Source organism: Osmerus eperlanus, chromosome 4 (assembly GCF_963692335.1).
Source record: "Osmerus eperlanus chromosome 4, fOsmEpe2.1, whole genome shotgun sequence".
Classification (NCBI taxonomy): domain Eukaryota; kingdom Metazoa; phylum Chordata; class Actinopteri; order Osmeriformes; family Osmeridae; genus Osmerus; species Osmerus eperlanus.
The window spans coordinates 20,312,945-20,332,797 of NC_085021.1; the positions used below are offsets into that span (position 1 = coordinate 20,312,945).

Below are 19,853 nucleotides of genomic sequence, written 5' to 3' on the forward strand. Positions count from 1 at the left end.
GAAGCTCTTATCCAGAGCGACTTACAGTAAGTACAAGGACATTCCCCCGAGGCAAGTAGGGTGAAGTGCCTTGCCCAAGGACACAACGTCATTTTCCCGGCACGACCGGGAATCAAACCTGTAACCTTCTGATTACTAGCCCAATTCCCTAACTGCTCAGCCACCTGACAGACAAATAATTTACTTTGGCAGGAATGTGCATACATTAAACATGTAGGAATCGTAAAAACTTAAATATGTGGTCTAACTATACTAAAGGTATCCTCATCAAGTTCTCATCAATGATGCAAAACATTTTTGTGTATTTTTTTTTCCAAACTTTCAAAACTTTTTGGGAACAAGTTAAAGTAAAAAGTTGTCTCTGCTTATAGGTGGGGTGTGTTCATCTGTTTTGTGATATTAAGCGTGCTATGTTTTATGTGTGTTTTGGCAGCTAGAACAGGATGTGAATTTGCCCTAACGGCTGTGTGACGGTTATCCGTTTCATTCTAGAAGACTGATGTATGAAAGAAGGCAACACCTTTCCCTTCAGCTATGAACACGCATTTGACATGGCTGTTTTTATTAACGTTTACCTTTTATTAATTTAGCAAACGTTTTTAACATATCTGTAAAAGGCGCAATAGTAAACTGACACATGGCCTTGCATTGTAATTGAAGAGTTCACTGTTGCTTGTTGTCCATTCATGTAAACGGGGCTGACAAGTTTTATCAAAAGTTTGGCGTACAGAAATCCTGGAGACAGGGCAGAAAACTTCCCACAGCGCCTCGTCCATTAATAGTAGCCTTTAGGCCAGGGGCGATTCTAGGATCAGACCTTTAGGGGGGCTCAGCCCCCAATGAGAATGTGACATGGATACAGTGCCTTGCAAAAGTGTTAAACCCCCTTGCTAATAAATCACTCATTTCACTGGATGAAAATCAATACATTCATTTATTATTATGCAAAATATTGAATGAATTAAAAAACTAAGAAAGTCCCCTTCTTCATGAACTACCAGCATCAAATGAAATTATAATGATGTGTCAACAATAAATAAACATTGTTTTAACATGTTAGAGCACGAAAACTTAAGTTAGTTCTCTTCTTCAATATGGTATAAACAGTTAAGGTGTATGATTTAATATGAAAATTCATAAACTATTAATATGAATATGAATATCATATTTCAACAGCATATGGAATGTTTGGAATGTTGGCTTAGGCAGTAAAGTATTAAGATAATAATAATTCATAATAATTCATTTTTATTTTATTTTTATTATCATATTTTTAGGGGTGCTGAGATGAAATGCAGGTGTGCTTGAGCACCCCTAAAGAGTCTAAAATCGCCACTGCTATAGGCTATAGCGGACAAGTTATCCCTTCCTTCTCAGCTTGAGAAATACAAGGTCTTGCGTGAAAGCATGAGAAATGGTTGAAATGCGTAAGACTTGAGAGCCCTGAAATAAAATATTGAAATGTTTGTCAGGACATAGAGATGAGGCAACTTATCAAAACGTCTAACTGACAGTTGACTAAGTCCACTAGAGGGCACTGCCTTCACGCGTGGCTCTTTTTAAACATCTGTGCAATTGTTTTGCATTAGGCTACATTTGTAAACTAGACTCCCTTATGATGACAATTAGCCAAACAATATTGTGTCAATGCATCTGAAATAACTACTAAATGTTTTAACCAAAGAGTAGAAGTTGAGTGAAATGACAAGCATTCTAACAAACTGATTCTTTGTCAATTTAGCCTACGTTAAATAATGCACTGCATTTTATAATTTTACTAACGCCGTTTAGTGGCAAATGTGATTTAAAACAACTGTGTCCCAAATGTGAAGATGTAGGCTATTTAATTAAGGGGGTATTATGATAATCAATGTTAAACTGTAATTTGTTTTCGTGGTAATATACAGACGGTCCCTTGTGCCTGCACCTAGACCATTGACGTTCAGAGCGCTCAGAGCAGAAGTGAGGAGTAGGCTACAAGCTTCAGAGAACGCGAGTGCTTTTACCTAGGCTACTGCTTCTGCGGAACTTGGTTCTTAGCCTAAATCAGTGGTCTCCTCAAGCCTGCGTATGTTGACTGAAACGTGACCGGTTTGAGTTCGTTTTTGTAACTCCTCTGGACTGGTTATCAAAGCAACTTTGACTCGATTCAATACAGGACTCCCTCGCGAATCGATCTCCAATTACTAGCCATCAGAAGGGTCGTCATTGGAAAGACTGTTGTAGCAATCTCTCACTTTTATTTAGTTAAAGCTACTTTTGGAGTTTATTTCAAGCGTATGACGCATTGCGCATCATTGCCTCGGGGTTCGAGGGCTAGGCGCTTCAACATGGACTGAAGCAGCCTATTCTGGATACTTTGAAAGTGAACAAGACATCAAGAATAAGAGAGAGCGAGTTGTTCTTCTCTAAATTTCAGTAGGCTACAACATCAACATGGAAGAAGAAGACGGGCACCAGGAGAACGGTATCCACGCCACCAAAGATTCGGACCGACAGTTTAGACTGAGGCTCTGTGTTTTAAACGAAATCTTAAACACTGAGAGGGATTACGTTCGGACTTTGCTTTTCCTTCAATCGGTAAGGTCTCACCCGTTCATTGCTTTATTTGTCGGTTTGGTAGCAGTGTTGTGTTGTTAGGCTAGTGTAGGCTTCTTGACAATCTGTTGAATTTATCTCCTCATAGGCTTCCATCAGCTGAAGTGACGGCCACTCGCTGCAGTTACCAATATTAATTTAATCTCATGTCTGTCAGATTTGTTTTGGTGGAAATCAGCTGAGTGGCTTCCTTTGGTCAGATATCATTGCCTGTGTAGCGCGAGTGCACAGAAAGGGGAATTATCATTCAGCTGTTTTAAAGGGACCCAGCAACACTGCTAAATCATTCACACGCTTATCGTCGCTTTTCCCACATTTTTTATAGTGTGTATTTTCCTGGGTTCTTGCAAGTTGAAACCAAAATTTCAAAAGCAATTTTCTGATCACAAACATTGTCACTCGCTTCAAATTCAATCTGTATTCGCCTGCTCCACCCCCTTTTTTCGGAGTTGTTAAAAATCATTTTTTATACAACCTTATCTATTCATTCTTATTCTCACATCCCTAAAGATTGGCCATTGAGAGCGTGTCATTTATGTCACGGTGCCTGACCACCTGCAGACAGTAATTTAATTTGTCACCATCCTTGTCATATTTATTTGTTACGTCTCATTGTCTGTCTCCCCCCGTTATCCGTAACTGTTAGTTCTGTGCAGGTGGCTCTCATCATATTTCAGTCACAGCACGAAAAAACGATACAACTACTGTCTGAAAGGATTGAAGTCCTTGAACGAACTGTATCCAACGGATTTAACATTTTTTGACGGGCATCTGGTGCCGTTTTTAACTCAGTAGTTAGGCTACATTTGTCACCTTCACTTTCCTTCAACACAATTATAAAATTCAACAAAACAAAGTTTCCGCTCTAAACCTCCTCTGGGCTTTTCTAAAGCAGAGGGCTTTAAAGTCATGACCTCTACGTAACTCCAGTGGGTATTGAATTGTCAAAGAAAATACACAGAGATACAGGAGGAGTCTCAGAAGCAGCTCTGAACCCTCATAACTCTGGCTCCACTCTCTGTCTATCTCACATGACATCACGCAGTATCTCTTAATTTAACCCATGCTTCTGAAGAGGGAGCGTGGCGGGGGGGTGGACGTCTCAACAGCAGTGCACCACTGTGCCTGCTCAGCTCTTGCATGTTGTTCTTCTGTAGTTCTAGTTAGTGGATACTCTGCTTTCTGGGGACCCAGGCAAAGCTGAAGGATCAGCAGTGTTGGAGATGGCGGATGCTGGATATAGAGAGGCATGGCCTCACTGTTGATAGATTTACATTTAGCAGACGCTCTTATCCAGAGCAACTTACAGTAAGTACAGGGACATTCCCCCCGAGGCAAGTAGGGTGAAGTGCCTTGCCCAAGGACACAACGTCATTTGACACGGCCAGGAATCGAACTGGCAACCTTCGGATTACTAGCCTGACTCCCTCACCGCTCAGCCACCTGACTCTCCCTTGATGTGGGTAATGGCTGCTCTTGTCCAGCATCAGTGGCATAGCCGTGTCAGCCTTCATTTGAGAACGATAACCGTTTTGCACGGAACGGATTTGCCTGATAGCAGGTATGTGTGTGTTCTCTCTCATGTCCGCTTAAGCGAGCCTACTGGGCAGAGTGGGCGCCTGCCACCCAAAGCCCGTTGATCTGGCGATGGGATGCCATGGCATCAATGGCTCAGTGGCATTAAAATCGTTAAAAGTCACACACACATTCATAAAATTTTGTTTTAACTCCAATCCGGGATAATCCCCCCCACCCCGCCCACCCCCCCAGCAGTGCTAAGCCCCCTCCTCTTTGGAAGCAGGGTCTTTGCCGTCCAACGGTTCATTTGGTGTTGATAAAGTATGTCGGGGGGGGGGGGGGGGGGGGGGGGGGGCTGATGAAGAAGGCCACCAGATGGTTTCAGTAAAGATAGCCCAGGGGGGCTAGTGCTGTCGCTATCTCCCTGACAGAAGACACCAGAGCCAATCAGAGGGAACACCAGGTGGGAGGCAGGAGGGGGGTCAGGTGGCGTAGATCCCCTCTCCTGATCCAGAGGTGCCAACGTGTGTTGGTTGTTGTCCTCCATTCACACCTGGAGATGAGACGACCATGTGAAGGTGGGGGGGGGGAATCAAACAGAGCTCTGGTCGTCAGTGACCTCTTAACCCTCGTGCTGCCTTCGGGTCACATGACCCAAAGGTTCATAACGAACCATCGTTGTGTTTACCCAATTTTACCCAATACAAAAATAAATTAAAATAATTTTATTTTAACCTTTGCAATGTGGGGGGTCTAAGACAGCCCAATGGTTAAAAGAAAATGCTTCACTTTGTCTTTGTATGCGGTAAATCTGTCGCAATACGACGGTGGGTCACAATGACTGATGGGTCAGAATGACCCGAAGATAACACAAGGGTTAATAACCACCGTCACCCCCCCCCCCCCCCCACAGCCCCAGCACCCCTCACTGCCACACCGTCTTCCTGTTTCCACCTTCCGTTGTGTCATCACCTCAGTATTTTTCTGTTACCACACTCCACACGCCAATGATCACGATGACACACAAAGGTATGTTTATCCAGCTTGCACATCTCTGCCCCCACCCACACACACACACACACACACACACACACACACCACCCCTCACTCACTCATCTCTTGGCAATTACCAGTGCCAACGAGCTTATCCAATCGGCTGGGGAGGGCAGGTTGGGGGGGTAAGGGGGGTTAGAGTGAAGCAGGGATAACTGGATTCGTTTCACTTGGCACTGTCATTCTTAGTCTCTGAAAGAATCCATTCCCGAGTTGTGGAAGTGAGAGTTGCCCTCATTTAGGTTGGTTAATCTGCCTTCTACCTTAGTGAAGTGATAGCTGCTACCTACAAGTGTTTGTTTCATGGACTCTACTTTTCATTCCTGTGGATTATTACTCTGCACAGATTGAATGGGGTTTTCCCCCGGGGCATCCTTTTGATTTACTTATGCACACGACAGGATTTCCCCCAGCATGATATTCTGAAATCCAAGGCTATGTCATGAACATGGTTACTTCACATCCTATTATGTGGATGAGAGGGATTTCCACAAACCATAGGAAATGGGAAATAACAACCGCTTTGAAAACTGCAGACGTTTTTGAAACGCGGTTGACCATATGGACAGTGGTCCTACACCACGCAAAACTGAAGTCTTACAATGGAGTCATAAACCCTCCCACTCAGCCCAGACCTGTACAACCCTGAGATCATTTCCATTATTCAAATGTTACAAAGTGCATGATGAAAATTTGTTTACAACCTGTGTGTGTGTGTGTGTGTGTGTGGAAGTGGGCATGACTTCAGACAAGATGGCTTAATAGGAAACATCTGGAAATCCTGACCCCCGTAAACCTACACCACGCACTCACACACACACACACACACACACACACACACACACACACACACACACACACACACACACACAGTGGGATTATCTATAGACACACACACACCTACCTCTCATGGGTTTGCCTGCGTATGTGTGTGTGCACCCATGAGTAAAAGTTAAACACAAAAACAAGGTGACTATTTCGACTTGGACCACAGTCTTCTCTGCTTCTCCAGCTGGTGCTGAGTCCTAAAACCCAGCTGTGGTTTCCACAGACCAGGGTCACTGAACAAACAGGATGACACACACACACTTACACAAACACACCGTTCGGTGCCCAGGAAGCCACGCAGGAAGTCAACCCTTAACTTCCTGTCTGAGCCTCTTGCTTGTTCTCCTTCTCCCCGTGTCCTCTCCGTGTGTCCTCGCTGGGAAACACCAGCATCAGGTTTCTCTGGCCTGGTGTAAAAATAGTCTCGGTTTATAACTCCCCTCTTGTCTGCTACGCTGGTGGCTTCAACTCACTGTAACCCCAGTCCTAGTGCCCCCCCCTCCCCCACACACACACACACACTATATGCACCCAAACAAGCCCCACACCAAGGGGCAGATTGGCCCCGTGGTGTCCTTTTATAGAGGGTTAGGTTCGTTACTGTGGTGGACTGCTGTGGCGTTGTTGTGAAGCTTCTGATTGTTACTGGGTCTTTAAATGCACTGCTGCTTCATAAGACATGAAGTCAGGGAGTCAGATGGCTGAGTGGTTAGGGAATCGGGTTGGCTATGCCAACCAAATGATGTTGTGTCCTTGGGCAAGGCACTTCACCGTACTTGCTTCGGGGAGAATGTCCCTGTACTTACTGTAAGTCGCTCTGGATAAGAGCGTCTGCTAAATGACTAAATGTAAATGTAAGACTTAAAAAGCATGACATGGCAGGTCCTCACACACCTCGTAAATTCCTGATTAGCAAACAGAAGACAATGAGACCCATTCAACCAAACCTTACGTGTGTCAGTTTGGATAGTAAAAGCCTATCTCTTGACACAGTTTGTTGCTTTCATTCTCGAAACATTTTTTCTCATTCCATCCAATTGTTTCCTTAATTACACCGGTCCAGATACACATTTAGGAGGGTTTAGAGTGTTCCTCTGCAAACAATGGGTATGTCTGTAGAGATAAAGGGCCGTTTAAACCCCATACCCCCTGTGAACACTCATTCATTAGTCCTCCATCCAGCTTTCTTTGTCGTTCTCCGCTGCTGTCAGAAACCTAGCCCCTGCTCCAGCCCAGCTCCATGCTTTCTCCCTGCTTCCACAGCATAACCCGCTAACAGGAGGTATGTGTTTGATGTGCTCCAAGAGAAGTCTAATGTTTTAAGTAGCCACCATGCATGCGCCCCTACATCACCCCCTACTACAGTAGCTTGGTTATCGCCGCGGTTACAGTGCCAAGCTTAACTATTATGGAACAGGGTTGAATACAAAAGAGGGAAATGTCAGTCCCAACTTAATCTCTTTTTTTCTTCACCCCCCCCCCCAGTCATGTGCATTTATAAGCTATTTCTCCAGGGCGCAAGATTGCAGTAGGAATTTTTTGAATCTAGTTAACATGTCTAAACCTTCAGCAACACAGAGGCATATATAATGTCAAAACGCGAACTCCTCCTGGGTGTGTGTTCGAACGCTTCAGTTTCCTGTGCGTGCGCCGACAGGAGTAAATTAGCATAGGAGAGAAGCACTACTGAAGCGTTACGTGGTTAGCATTGAATGGCATTCTGGAGTGAGGTTTAGAGGCTTACAGACAGTCGTTACCAAACTCTCATTTGATTACTTGAGCCTGCTAGTACTTTTGTCTCTGTGGTTCCCACCTTGTGGCGTTAATTTGCACACTGTGAATCTTTCACCAAAGACGTTGTCTATTTAGGAGAATGTCCTGAAGGTTTGTATGGTGGGATGTACTTCCAAGAGCAGATAGTGTGATTCTGATCCATGAGTTTTAGTGAATACAGTTTCCATTCTCTGAAATCAGCAGCCATTCTTCCTCTTTCTTCTCACGAGCTCCTCTTCCATCTCCCTCTTCCCTCCTTCACGTAGGCAATAGTGGCAGTGAGCTTCACGTCCGTTCTAACTCAGCGAAGAATGTGGACAAAAGAGGCTGTCCAGATGTGTTAGTTGGGATTTTAGGAAGACATTTTTATGACCCAAGTGAATGCCAAAAGATGACACAAGGACAATGGATGTGAATGGCTATGTGAAGTGTTTTCAATAGGCTGATATATGATACAATTAGTGACTTGTCTTCCCTTGTAAATGGCTGCAACGCGAGACCACCACTGTCCCCTTGAAGACTGTGACCCGAACTGAACCAGGACAAGTTTCCCAGAGCCGGACAATGAGCCAGTAATTGAACAGCAGGCTTTTTATTCTCTTCCAGAATGAATAGGTAGGATGGAGGGTTGTAAAAGTTCAGAATTTCATCCCAGTGGGCTTGGAACTTGCAGACAGAAGATGGGATCCCGCAAGGTTTCGTTAGAGATCGGCAAACACAGGCAGATGTGTGGGATCCTGGAGGTTAAAGGTCATTCATGCTTGTTGAGAAACATTGACCGCAAACTACCCCGACAAGCCTCCAGTCCGACACCTTCTACAGTTGTGAGAAGGTTTGATGAATGTTGGATAATGGTCCTGCTGTCTTAAGCCCACAGGAAGACTAATGGTCAGAGGGTTTGTTGTGATAGAAGTGATGGATTGAGTGTGTGTCTGTGTTTGCAGCGGTTTAGACGCACGCGGATCACTTAAGAACACCAATAGAACGTGTTAGGGATCCACAATTCATCCACAAAGGTTCCAAACACGTAAAAGGCCATTTGAAGTGGAGGTTGTGCCCTCTTCTGATGATATTCTGCACCAGCAATGACACACAATACAGTACTTGAGTTTACGTCATTTCGAGAAGCGTCATCTGAAATGAGGTCTAACTACAGGTCTAGCTTGCAAAAATGGTTTTCCAGTGAAGTGTGATTAAGCTGAATCCTAGGACATGGGTGTGTGTGCATCTGCCCGGCCATGTTCTCATGTGTGATTCAGCACCAGTGGGTGTTCCCTTTGATCTCGGCTGGCTTGTCTAATGACTGAAACAACGTAGCAGGGAGCTAATTCAGTTCCTCACATCCATCTTCTCAGCGGGCCTCAATGACACTGCTGATGTCTGCCTGAGTGAAGGCCAAGAGAGGCTCTCTCTGGCGAGAGATGACACACACACACACTCTCATACGTGCATGTAAACGTGTACACACACACACACACGCACACACTCACAATGGGTTATCACCCTAACAACAGTGACAAAGTCTTGCGTAAGTGGTGATGCCCAGATAACCCGCATGGGTTCACCCACGCTCAGACCAGCGCCCATACTAGGAGCTCTGACGTACGACGGCTCACTAGCCTCTCCCGTGGTCCCTGTCAACACGCGCCCTCGTCCAGACCTCCAGATGGCCTCTCCAGCCTGTCCAGAGATGCTATCTCCAGAGCGCCACATGTCGCCTCAACATGACACCACCCAGGCCACGCCATCCACCTCGAGCAGGCCTCGCTGAGGAACACCAGACGCACGTTTGTGAGAGCAAGAGAGAAGTCTTCTGAGGGCTGTAATTGTTGTTTACGCCGGCTGGTTGTGGACGTGTGTGTGTGTCGTGTCGACGTACGTGTCGTCCGGGCGTGTGCCGGGTGAGGGTCCATAATTATGTGGCAGCCAGGGACTGCAGGCATCTTGAAAGAGCAAAGAGGTCATAAAAGGATATTTATAACCGATTCATTACGCGTTTAGCCACTGTAAAGGCGGGAGCTCTTACCCAAATGAGACGGTGAAAAGACCCTTCCTCTCCAATCTGACATGCTTCATTCCCACGTCTGCCTATAAAAACAGGCCTGCTCCTGAGGACAGGGCTGTACTCCGTGATTACTGGGAAACAGGAGGAAGTTGAAATGTTCAGCCTTCTCACTCACCATGTGGTACAGACTTGGCCCTAACATTGGATAGATTACAGCGAGACTGTCACGATAGAAGACATGGGTTTGGATCTTGTTGATGGTTGTTATGTTGCGCTGGCCCTTGAAGCACTAGTCAAGACACTCCAAGATAATGTCAGTAAATAACTGAACAAAATAAATACATGGTCTGATCCGGTCTGTCAGCCGTGCTTTCATGATGTAGGATTTTGACTATGTTAATGTCAGGTTGTTTAGCAGGACCATGCTGGTTGACAGGCTAGCAGGGGAAAGCTGTCATTTCTTTGACAGGAAGTCCAGTCCAGCTTCCTGTCTGTCTTTCCATTTGTCTGAAGAAGAACCAAGCCCCCCCTCCCTTCCCATGTTTCCTTCCGTGATAACTCTTCTGAGAGTCCGAAACTTTAAAGCCCCACTAAGCGGAAGTGAGAGAACTAGAGAAAAAATGGACGACACTCAAAGAGCACTTTGTGTTGGTGATGAGCACAGCCAAAAAGGGTTGCTATTGGAAGAGAGAGGGGAGACAGGGGAGGGTGGAGGGGGGAGATTTTTGAGGGAAATGGAGGGGAGGAGGGAGTTAATGACGTGTTCAGAGAGAAAGGGGAGTGCTGGGGTCCCCTTCATTGTGGCAAGACTGGGGGCCTTTCTCTCCCTCCACTGCAACCCGACCACAAAGACGGGATTTCTTCATTTATTTATTCAATTTCATGCCACGTCGACCCCAAAATGGCCTTGGCCCCTTTTCCAGAACTGTCCTATCCTCCTCTGAGGATAGGAAGAAAAAAAAACTCTCTGCAAAACAAGAAAGACCCTTCAGTGGACACTGTTTTTAGCTTGTTGTCGTTGGGGGTTTTTTTCCAGAGAGGTGGGGGGGGGGGGGATTGAGAACTTAGTTAGTCGATGCTTCCTGAATCTGCGATTCACTCGAGGCGGGGGTGAGTTCGGTCCTGGTGTGGGAACTGAGGTGGATTGAAAAGGAGGCTCGCTGGGTTCGGTGGCAAACCTGACAAGTGTAGTCCATAGTGGGGTTACTGGTCCACAAGCGTACCCTGAGGGAGGCTCTGGTGCCTGGACCTGATGAATGCTGATGCTGCGGAGAGCAAACAGGAAAACACTTCAGCTTTGTACCAGTCTATACTCTTTCTCACTCTCGCACACACACACACACACACTCCCCTGCCTGGTTATATAAGACCTACAGGACTACCGTGGGAGACTTTCTTCCCAATTGAAATTGAGGCTCGCTGGATGGGAAGAGCAACAAAGTAGAAAACTTGAAAAGTATAGGAGATTGGGGAAAAGTTGTATATTTGTCTACTGACCTAAAATACAACATACTAGGATACCAGTTTTAGCAACAAGGATGCAGAACAGCCATTTTTAAATGCCTGCAGTCTGTGGCCATTGTTGTGTATTTCCACATGCATTTTCCCTTATGTGGATGTTTCTTCTATGTGTTAAACACATGCAGCCTGTCTTTTGTCCGTCTGAAGGAAGGATGTACTTCATCTGGGCAGGGCCACATCTCAGAACGCTTCCCTCTCCGGTCAACAATATACATTACAAATGGAGAAAATACATGAATGAACGGATATAACAGCTTGCATTGGCACTTGATCCACAGAAAAGAAAAGTTGAACAGGCCTAAAACACTTCCAGTTCTCCCCCCTCCTCCCTCCCCCCTCCTCCCAACGTTTTAGACTGGGGGGGGGGTCAACACTGATGAGGGGGAGGGGTAGGAAACTTAAAAAATAAAGGTGTTGTCAACCACAGTTGAGCCTTTCTAGGTTGCTTTGCCTGTCAATGATGATTTCAAAAGACATGTTCTTAATATTCAGACTTTAATATGAATTGTGTACAAATAGTCTACATTTATATTTCAAATGTTCCATACCGTGTCATTTTTAGCTTACAATAGACAATGAGGGGTTTCTTCTGCATGGGGTGAAAATGATTTCCCCTCAACTGACCTTTGACCTGTCATCAGTGCTTGTTACACCCTAATTACTGGAACACTTGGTTGAAGTTGCAGGAAGAAAAGCCAGATATCCGCATACTTGCTTAATAAAACATGACAAACATTCTTGTTTCATTTTACCCTTGGTTTGTTCAGATAATATCTAAAGTCAGGAAACCAAAGCTTGATTTGATTCAATTTGTTTCGCTATTGATTTACCTGAGTTTGGCTCTAGCTGAACACAAGCTCTCTCCTGACTGCATCTGTCACTCAAGCCAGTGTTTACCTGGGTGGCTGCAGAGAAGCCATGCAGTGTGACATTTAGCTTAGCTTTAATTGCAACTGCAGAAGTCTACCCGCTAACCATTTTACATTGCTCCCTCTCTTCAATTCCTCCTTTGCCCCCAATACTATCTGTTCCACCTGATTAGTAACAGCCAAGCAGGCCTTTCTTTCTCCTTCTAATGGATATCCCGTCTCTCCTCCATCCCTGTTTCACCTCTCCTCCTCCCTCCTCTCCTCTCCTCCACCCCCTCCTCCTCCATTCCCTCCTCCTCTCCTCCTCCCTCCTCACCCCTCCTCCCTCCTCTCCTCACCCCTCCTCCCTCCTCTCCTCTTCTCTCCTCCATCCCCTCCTCCTCCATTCTCTCCTCCTCCCTCCTCACCCCTCCTCTCCTCCTCTTCTCCTCCCTCCTCTCCTCACCCCTCCTCCCTCCTCTCCTCACCCCTCCTCCCTCCTCGCTCCTCTCCTCCTCCCTCCTTCCTCTCAGCTCCAGAACAACTGGCAGTCAGCAGTCACGTGAGGCTGTGTGCAGAGAAAAGGCTTTGAAATGTATTTAAATGCTCACACTTCCACCCCCCCCCCCCCCCACTGCTGCTTTAGACTTTCTATTCTTTCCTTTTTCTCCACCTCTGTCCTCTCTGCAGACAGAAATACAGCCACCTTGGCAACACAGTGGTGTAGCTCTGTCTTAATGATTCCCCAGCAGCAGTGGCATTGAAGACCCTAGGTGTTTTTGAAGTCATATGATTTGATTGTGCGTGATTAGCACACTTTTAGGCGTTTAGCGATCGATCTCCCAATTGCATTCGTCACAATCTTGAGTGTCTTGCATGCAGATTATGCAAGCGGACGCCGGAAGGGTGTGTTAACAGCTTGTTCAGAGAATTACACACTTATCGTCCTTTCACGGTTCTAGGGTCGGCAGTAGAAATGCTCAGTCTGAGTGATATGATTAAACATCTTCAGATTTGACCGTAGCCCTCACTATCCCAATAACACTGTGATGAATCTTTCTAAGTGAGTCTGGCTGATCCTTGTGGAGCGTAAACAAAGTGCTGTGACTCCATTAAAGGGATTCTTTCCTTCTCCGTAAATCCACTGTGAGGGACTGGTGCCCCCCCTCGCCACAAGACCATGTGACGGCAGTCTGCTACTGCTAACCTCGAGGTGGCATCTGATTCGAAACCCCCCCTCCTCCCCACCAGCGTCCGCTGTCGCAACTGGCCTTGTCCTACTCCAGAGTTGTGACATGGTGAAATTCTTGACTTCTCCAGTTTGACTGACTTGTGACAAACTTTGTCAATGTAGACATACCGAAGAAGTGGATTTTTTTTTTTTTTTTTTTACACGATTTCACGTAATACAGTGAAGCTGTCTGTGTCACTGAGACACAACCTGTGAAAATCCACTGTAAGATCTAAATGAATGCAGCTTCCCAGCCACACCTGATGTAATCACACTCAAACAGGGGGTGATAAAGCTATATGCAAATTCGCTTGTTTCAGACCTAACGTTATTAAGATCAGTCTAAGAGCTTAACACAATCACATCCATCTCCGAAGGTTCTCTCCCGGCCAGACAGACATCGTCACGGTGATCTGGAAGGCTTCACCATACACACCCTGGACAGACACGGAGGCAGCAGGTCCCCTGCTCATCTCCAGTTGAGCGAGCAGCGGGCATATGGCCCGTCTGTGGTCTCGCACCTCTCTGTCGGGGCCATCCTCGCTTCGCTGGGCTCGCCACAGACGCCACCCGGCCGCGGGTCACACCGGACCACACCCTGGTTTCTGGCGTAGCGGGTCGCCAGCTTGGGGCAAAGAGTGCCTGCCTGTCTCTGTCTGTGAGTGTCTGTCTGTGAGTGAGTGTCTGTCTGTCTGTGAGTGTCTGTCTGTCTGTGAGTGTCTGTCTGTGTGCGTGTCTGTCTGTGAGTGTCTGTCTGTCTGTTCGTGTCCGTCTGTCTGTGAGTGTCTGTCTGTGAGTGTATGTCTGTGAGTGTCTGTCTGTCTGTCTGTCTGTCTGTCTGTGTGCGTCTGTCTGTGAGTGTCTGTCTGCCTGTCTGTGTGCGTGTCCGTCTGTCTGTGTGCGTGTCTGTCTGTGAGTGTGTGTCTGTCTGCCTGTCTGTGTCGAGTCCGTCTGTCTGTGTGCGTGTCTGCCTGTCTGTCTGCGTGGCTGTCTGTCTGCGTGTCTGTCTGTCTGCATGTCTGTCTGTCGTGGTGAAGTGGCATTGGCTTCATTGCACACAAGCCAGATTGGTCACAATCTTCTGTGAGATAAGAGCTGATATCAGAGGTCCATTACCATTATTTATAATAAACTATTTTCCTTCATCGTGGCATGTGTGGGGAATGAGCAACATGGCTGTCACTGTAGGCAAGATGTGTTGCTTAGTAAAACAGCACTGCTGTTTTGTAGAGTTATTCTAAAAACAAGAAAGCCATCATGGGCTGTTCTGCAGCTTGCGTTTCTATTTACAAAACAGGTTCTACTCATGCTTTGGCCTAGATTAAAAAAATTCGACGTTGCACACTTCCTCTGCACAAAGCCTCACTTCCTGTCCAGAGACTTTTCCGCTGGTGTTTAATGGAGAGAAAACTTTACACCACCATGCAAACATTGTTTATTAAAGAAGACTTTGAAAAGATTGCAGTTCGGAAAAACAGGGTTTGTGGCTTTTGTTCAACCTGATTGCACTGTTTTCACTTCCTGTTTGCATGCCATAAGCACACCAACAAAGTAGATTGCGCTGCAACCTCTTTGTAGCAGACGGTCTATATAAGCAGCAGAAAATACTCCGCCGATTGTTACCTTTCAAGGCACTTGCAGACCATTCAATAAGGACTGATTGCTTTTGTGATGTTATCTGAAAAGGGGGAGTTCAGCCTTCAATGCCACTCCCCTCTGCATGGAAGTTTGTTTGGCTTTTGACAGCTTGCGTGTAAACTAATTGGCTTGTAGTGGTGTTTGTTGATTGTGGGGGCGGAGGTGTCATGTTTGTAAAATAAATGCTAATGATAACTTAACCGCAAAATAGCTTATGTGAGAAAGCTCAACCCAGGGGGTTAAAAAGGTTGGTCTTTCTCAAAGATGACTCACCAGTTGTCCTGGATGTGTCATAAATTAGCTTGTACGGAGAGGCACCAAACTGTTTGTAAAGGGCAGCGAAGTGTTCTCTGAAACCCCATTCACTGTCAAGGAATCACATGCTCGAAACACCAATCTCGACATTCTCGCCTATCTACCGTATATGATCTTTGTGAAGAGATCATCGATATTACCCTTCATATCTTATTGTTAATAATGAATCCCAAATCCTGCATGAATTTCATCATCATGGTGTTCTTACTTCTCCTACCTCTTTCACTCGCAAGGAAATTAGCGTTCCGAGTTTAATATACGGCGACATTTTGCTAATACCTGCTTATTGCGGCTGGGATTTAATAGTTTCCTGTTACACAGACCTTAAAGTCAGACGGCGTAATGAGATAAAGCGGGTGGGCTCATATGGGGAATGTGTGTGTGTGTGTGTGCGTGTGTTTGTGTGAGAGAGAGGGAGAGTGAGAACAACGGGGTGGTGGGGGAGGAAGGGAGGGGGGAGGAAGGGAGGGGGGAGGAAGGGAGGGGGGAGGAAGGGAGGGGGGATTCAGACCAGAGCAATAAAAGCACATCTCCAAGGCAACCCTCTGTGCCCCCCCAGCAGAGAGGGTGGGTGGGGGGCTCAACAATTAGAACCATGACAAGGAGAACGGGGTGGGGGGGAGGGGGCTTTGATACATGGATGAATGGGTGATGTGATTTTGTTTATGTTTTATATGCTGAGGATGTCGTTTGTGTCCTATTGTTTTTTTTAGCAAAAGTATGTTGAGCGCTTGCGTCTGTTGTGTTTGTGCGCGTGTGGTCTTCAGACAAGAAGTGTGTTGGCAGTTAGCCGATGTATGCCATCGGTAATTAACACTTAAATCTTTAAAGAGCTTCAATGAATCAATCTGGTATTTGTGTAGTCATATCCCATGCTGCAAACCAAGGGTCATCCACTGGCACAAGTAGCCAGATCTCCTGTCAGAAGCTCACAGTAGCACAGTTACAGTCAAAATCATAACAGTTTAGTTTCTCCATCAGGGATCGATGGTTGCTGCAGACATGTAGGCTAGTCACGGAACACGGTCGATTCTATGCCGGCTGTATCATGGTCCGCCGGTACCGTTTGGTGTTGTGACATGATATCAGGGGAGCATTACATGGTCGTCTGTTTAACCCTGGTCTCAATTGTGAGTGCAGGATGAGCAGTTGCCCCCTAACAGGCTGCAGCGCCTCTGGGCACAGGACCCCGGAGTGGAATATTGTTGCCTTCTCCTCCTGGAAGCTGCCAGCCAGCTGTGTCCCAGCACCATACGGCAGGAGATGAATCATGGTTGTGATTCTCAGGGATTCACAATCTGAGTCTGTGTCCCTGGTCAGATTCCCATCTGACTTCTCCATTATTACCACATTACAGAGTGAGGGCTAAATTGAGTTTTCGTGCTATTTTTAGATAATCTGAGAGTAAAATGAAGGACTCGGATAGAATTTTCGAGAATGCCCAGTCCATAGGCCTTTACTATCTATCGACACTATTATTTTCTGGGGTAACTGCATTTGTACTTTATTATTATGTTGTTGTTTTTTTAAAGCAAATGTTATGCAATTGTTTATTCTTTTAACAGATGCTTTTGCCAAAGCAGCTTACAGCATAGAGCAGAGAATTCGTCCAGCCTGTTGCTGGTGCTCTGGTGCTCTCCGCCAATGACGACGACAACAACTAGTGATGATGATCATCGGGTAACCAAGGTTACCATGACAGTGTTTCCGCCTTACCTATTCACATTTGGTTTGTATACCGCGGGGCGAGGGCAGCGATGTCGTGTGACGTGGTATTGACGTCAGAGGGCCAGAGAAAGGTCAGCGGAGACATGGATATGAAAACAAACAGGCTGTGCATCCTCTGCAAGCTGCCAGTGGACGCCGGCATGTCCGATAGAAGGGGCTTTCTGTTTGTCAGGCCTGCTCCGGACACGTCCGCGTCACGTCTGCATGTCTTCTCAGAGACCTGTGGATCAGATGACAGCTACTCAATATTCAGCCCACGTGTCTGTGTGTGTCTGTGTGGATGTACGTGCTGTCCTTTTCCCCACAGATAGTTTTCCCTGCCTGCTGACCGGGTGAGGGCTATCTGATTGCCTTCCTCATCCTGGCTCTTCTGAAGCTGGTGGCTTGTCTTGATTGGAGATAGACAAAGCTTCCTTCTTTTCAAAATAAACTTGTCCGTTTTGCGATGGAACACTGGGGCTAGCCAACACAGTCAGGGTGTTAAAGCGCTGTGTTGGGGCGTGACATGGACTGAAAGAACCTCTTTGTTGCTTTCTCTCTCTCTCTCTCTCTCTCTCTCTCTCTCTCTCTCTCTCTCTCTCTCTCTCTCTCTCTCTCTCTCTCTCTCTCTCTCTCTCTTTCTCTTTCTCTTTCTCTTTCTCTTTCTCTCTCTCTCTCTCTCAACCAGCCCCTTCAAACACATCTGTGTGGCACATTTCAGCTGTGGAGTGAGGCTCGGAGCTCAACAGTCATACTGGGTCACATGGACACTGTGATGGTGGACTCCTTCATTTCCATCCATCCATCCATCCGTCAACCCACCCATTAATCATCATTCTCCTCCATTCCTAACCCTCGTTCCTGCTTTATCGACCCATCTTCCCTCCTCCAACCCTCCCCGTCCTCAACCTTGCTGGTACACCCCAGCAGAGAGAGAGAGGAAGCCCTTCTTCCCCCTTCTGCACCCCCTGGTGCTCCTCATCATAGCTGCCAAGGGCCAGTCTTCTACACGAGTGGCTCCTTCAACATGGACATGGTACAAGTCGCCATATGGGAGATTGAATTAGTGCCTCAAGCACCGTAACCAGCCCTCGAATCAGCCAAAAGCTGCTACTATACTTCCCCACTAATAAGCGTACACTTTAATTAGCCGAGTCCCAGCACGCTGACTGTTGTGTGCTATTTTTATATGACAAGTGTTAACGCTGGCTGTAAAAGGCAGACAGAGAGATCCCAAAGTGTTATGTCTCAATGGAGAAGCACTGACTGACTGACTGACGTGGAACTCTCCGGAGTGTTGTCTATGTTTAGAACTGATGTGTGATTGCAAGGGGTAGTCTTTCATTAAAGGGAGGAGGATGAGGTGTGTGGCTTTATCTCCTGTTGTGTGTGTGGTCTGTCTGTGTGTGTGTGTGTGTCTTTTGTGTGGTGTGTGTGTGTGTGTGGGGGGTTTATCACTTGGTGTGTGTGATGTGTGTGTGTGTGTCTCTCTGTATGTGTGTGGCTTCATCTCTTTGTGTGTGTGATGTGTGGCTTCCTCCATCCCTGTGGTTTGGAGGCTGTGGAGCTGCCCTGACTGCAAGCCCTGAGACGGCGGGGTGAGAGGAGTCGGCGCGGCCTGCTGCCAGGGGCTCTTCGATGCCCACCTTCATGCACTCTCTCCTTACCTCTCAGGGTATAGCTAAGATCTCAGAATCGTGTAGCATCACGCACCTTTTTTGATGGGTTTCCTGTGTGTACGAGCTCCGATCGGAGAGACAAACAGAGGCAGATGCAGACAAAGAGAGGATGTAGCCAGACAGAAACAGGCTTGGAGGAGACACTGCGAAAGGGTTTGGGGACAGCTTCCCTCTCTCCCCCTCTCTCTCTCTCTCTCTCTCTCTCTGGCCTTTGTTCCTGTCTGGATGGGGAACGTCGCAGACGCAAAGAGACAGACAGAAAGAGACCGACTGACTCTGAGGAGAAGATAAAACATGAAAGAGAGATGGAGAGACAAGGGGATGCGCTCCTCCTGCCTCCCCCGCCTTATCGTTCTCCAGTCAGGGTTTGAGTGGCAGGTCAGCTGTCTCAGGAGGGGCTGTGGTTCACAAACACAACGTTGCAAAGGTAGCGTGCTGCAGATCCACCTGACATGGTCTTTTTACTGTCTCCCTGAAGACACGGAGTGTGAAACTGCGGCACAATAAGACTGGTATTTATAGAGGTGTCTGGCTTATGAATATGCAGGATCTGGGACAAAGAGTACACCTTCACACTGTCATTACAGTAGTCGGAGTCAGGTGGCTGAGCGGTTAGGGAATCGGACTAGTAATCTGAAGGTTGCCAGTTCGATTCCCGGCCGTGCAAAATGACGTTCTGTCCTTGGGCAAGGCACTTCACCCTACTTGCCTCGGGGGGAATGTCCCTGTACTTACTGTAAGTCTCTCTGGATAAGAGTGTCTGCTAAATGACTAAATGTAAATGTACAATGAAACTTTTTTAATGTTATGACGTTGCCTTTCAAGGCATAGTTGAGATAACATACTGTTAAGAGTATTAGCTGTTAATGTATGTGTGTGTGTGTGGGGGGGGTTTACAGGTGTGTGGTCAGAACACACAGCAATGAAAATGTGTGTAATGTGGACACAGGCTAACCAATCTCCTTCTCTGTCTTCCAGGCCTTCTTACACAGAATCAGGCAGACTGCAGATGAACAGCAGTGTCTGGCCCCAGAACATGTCAAGGTACGGCCCTACCATTACTACGTTTATATCTTTCCCACGACGTCACTGCTCATGTGCGTGAACCTGGTTAGATGTGCTCAAATCTTCAGCCGATA

At 46.7% G+C, this 19,853-nt stretch overlaps 1 protein-coding gene across 1 annotated transcript in view; it reads left to right on the forward strand.

Annotated features, from left to right (window-relative positions):
* The first annotated feature begins 1,962 nt into the window (after nt 1–1,962).
* prex1 (phosphatidylinositol-3,4,5-trisphosphate-dependent Rac exchange factor 1) overlaps nt 1,963–19,853 on the forward strand; it is a 70,202-nt gene continuing 52,311 nt past the window's right edge. Inside the window, exons 1-2 of the mRNA XM_062460550.1 lie at nt 1,963–2,580; nt 19,693–19,758. Coding sequence (XP_062316534.1) covers nt 2,437–2,580; nt 19,693–19,758 — 210 coding nt within the window. The 5' untranslated portion in view covers nt 1,963–2,436. The remainder of the gene's footprint in view (nt 2,581–19,692; nt 19,759–19,853) is intronic.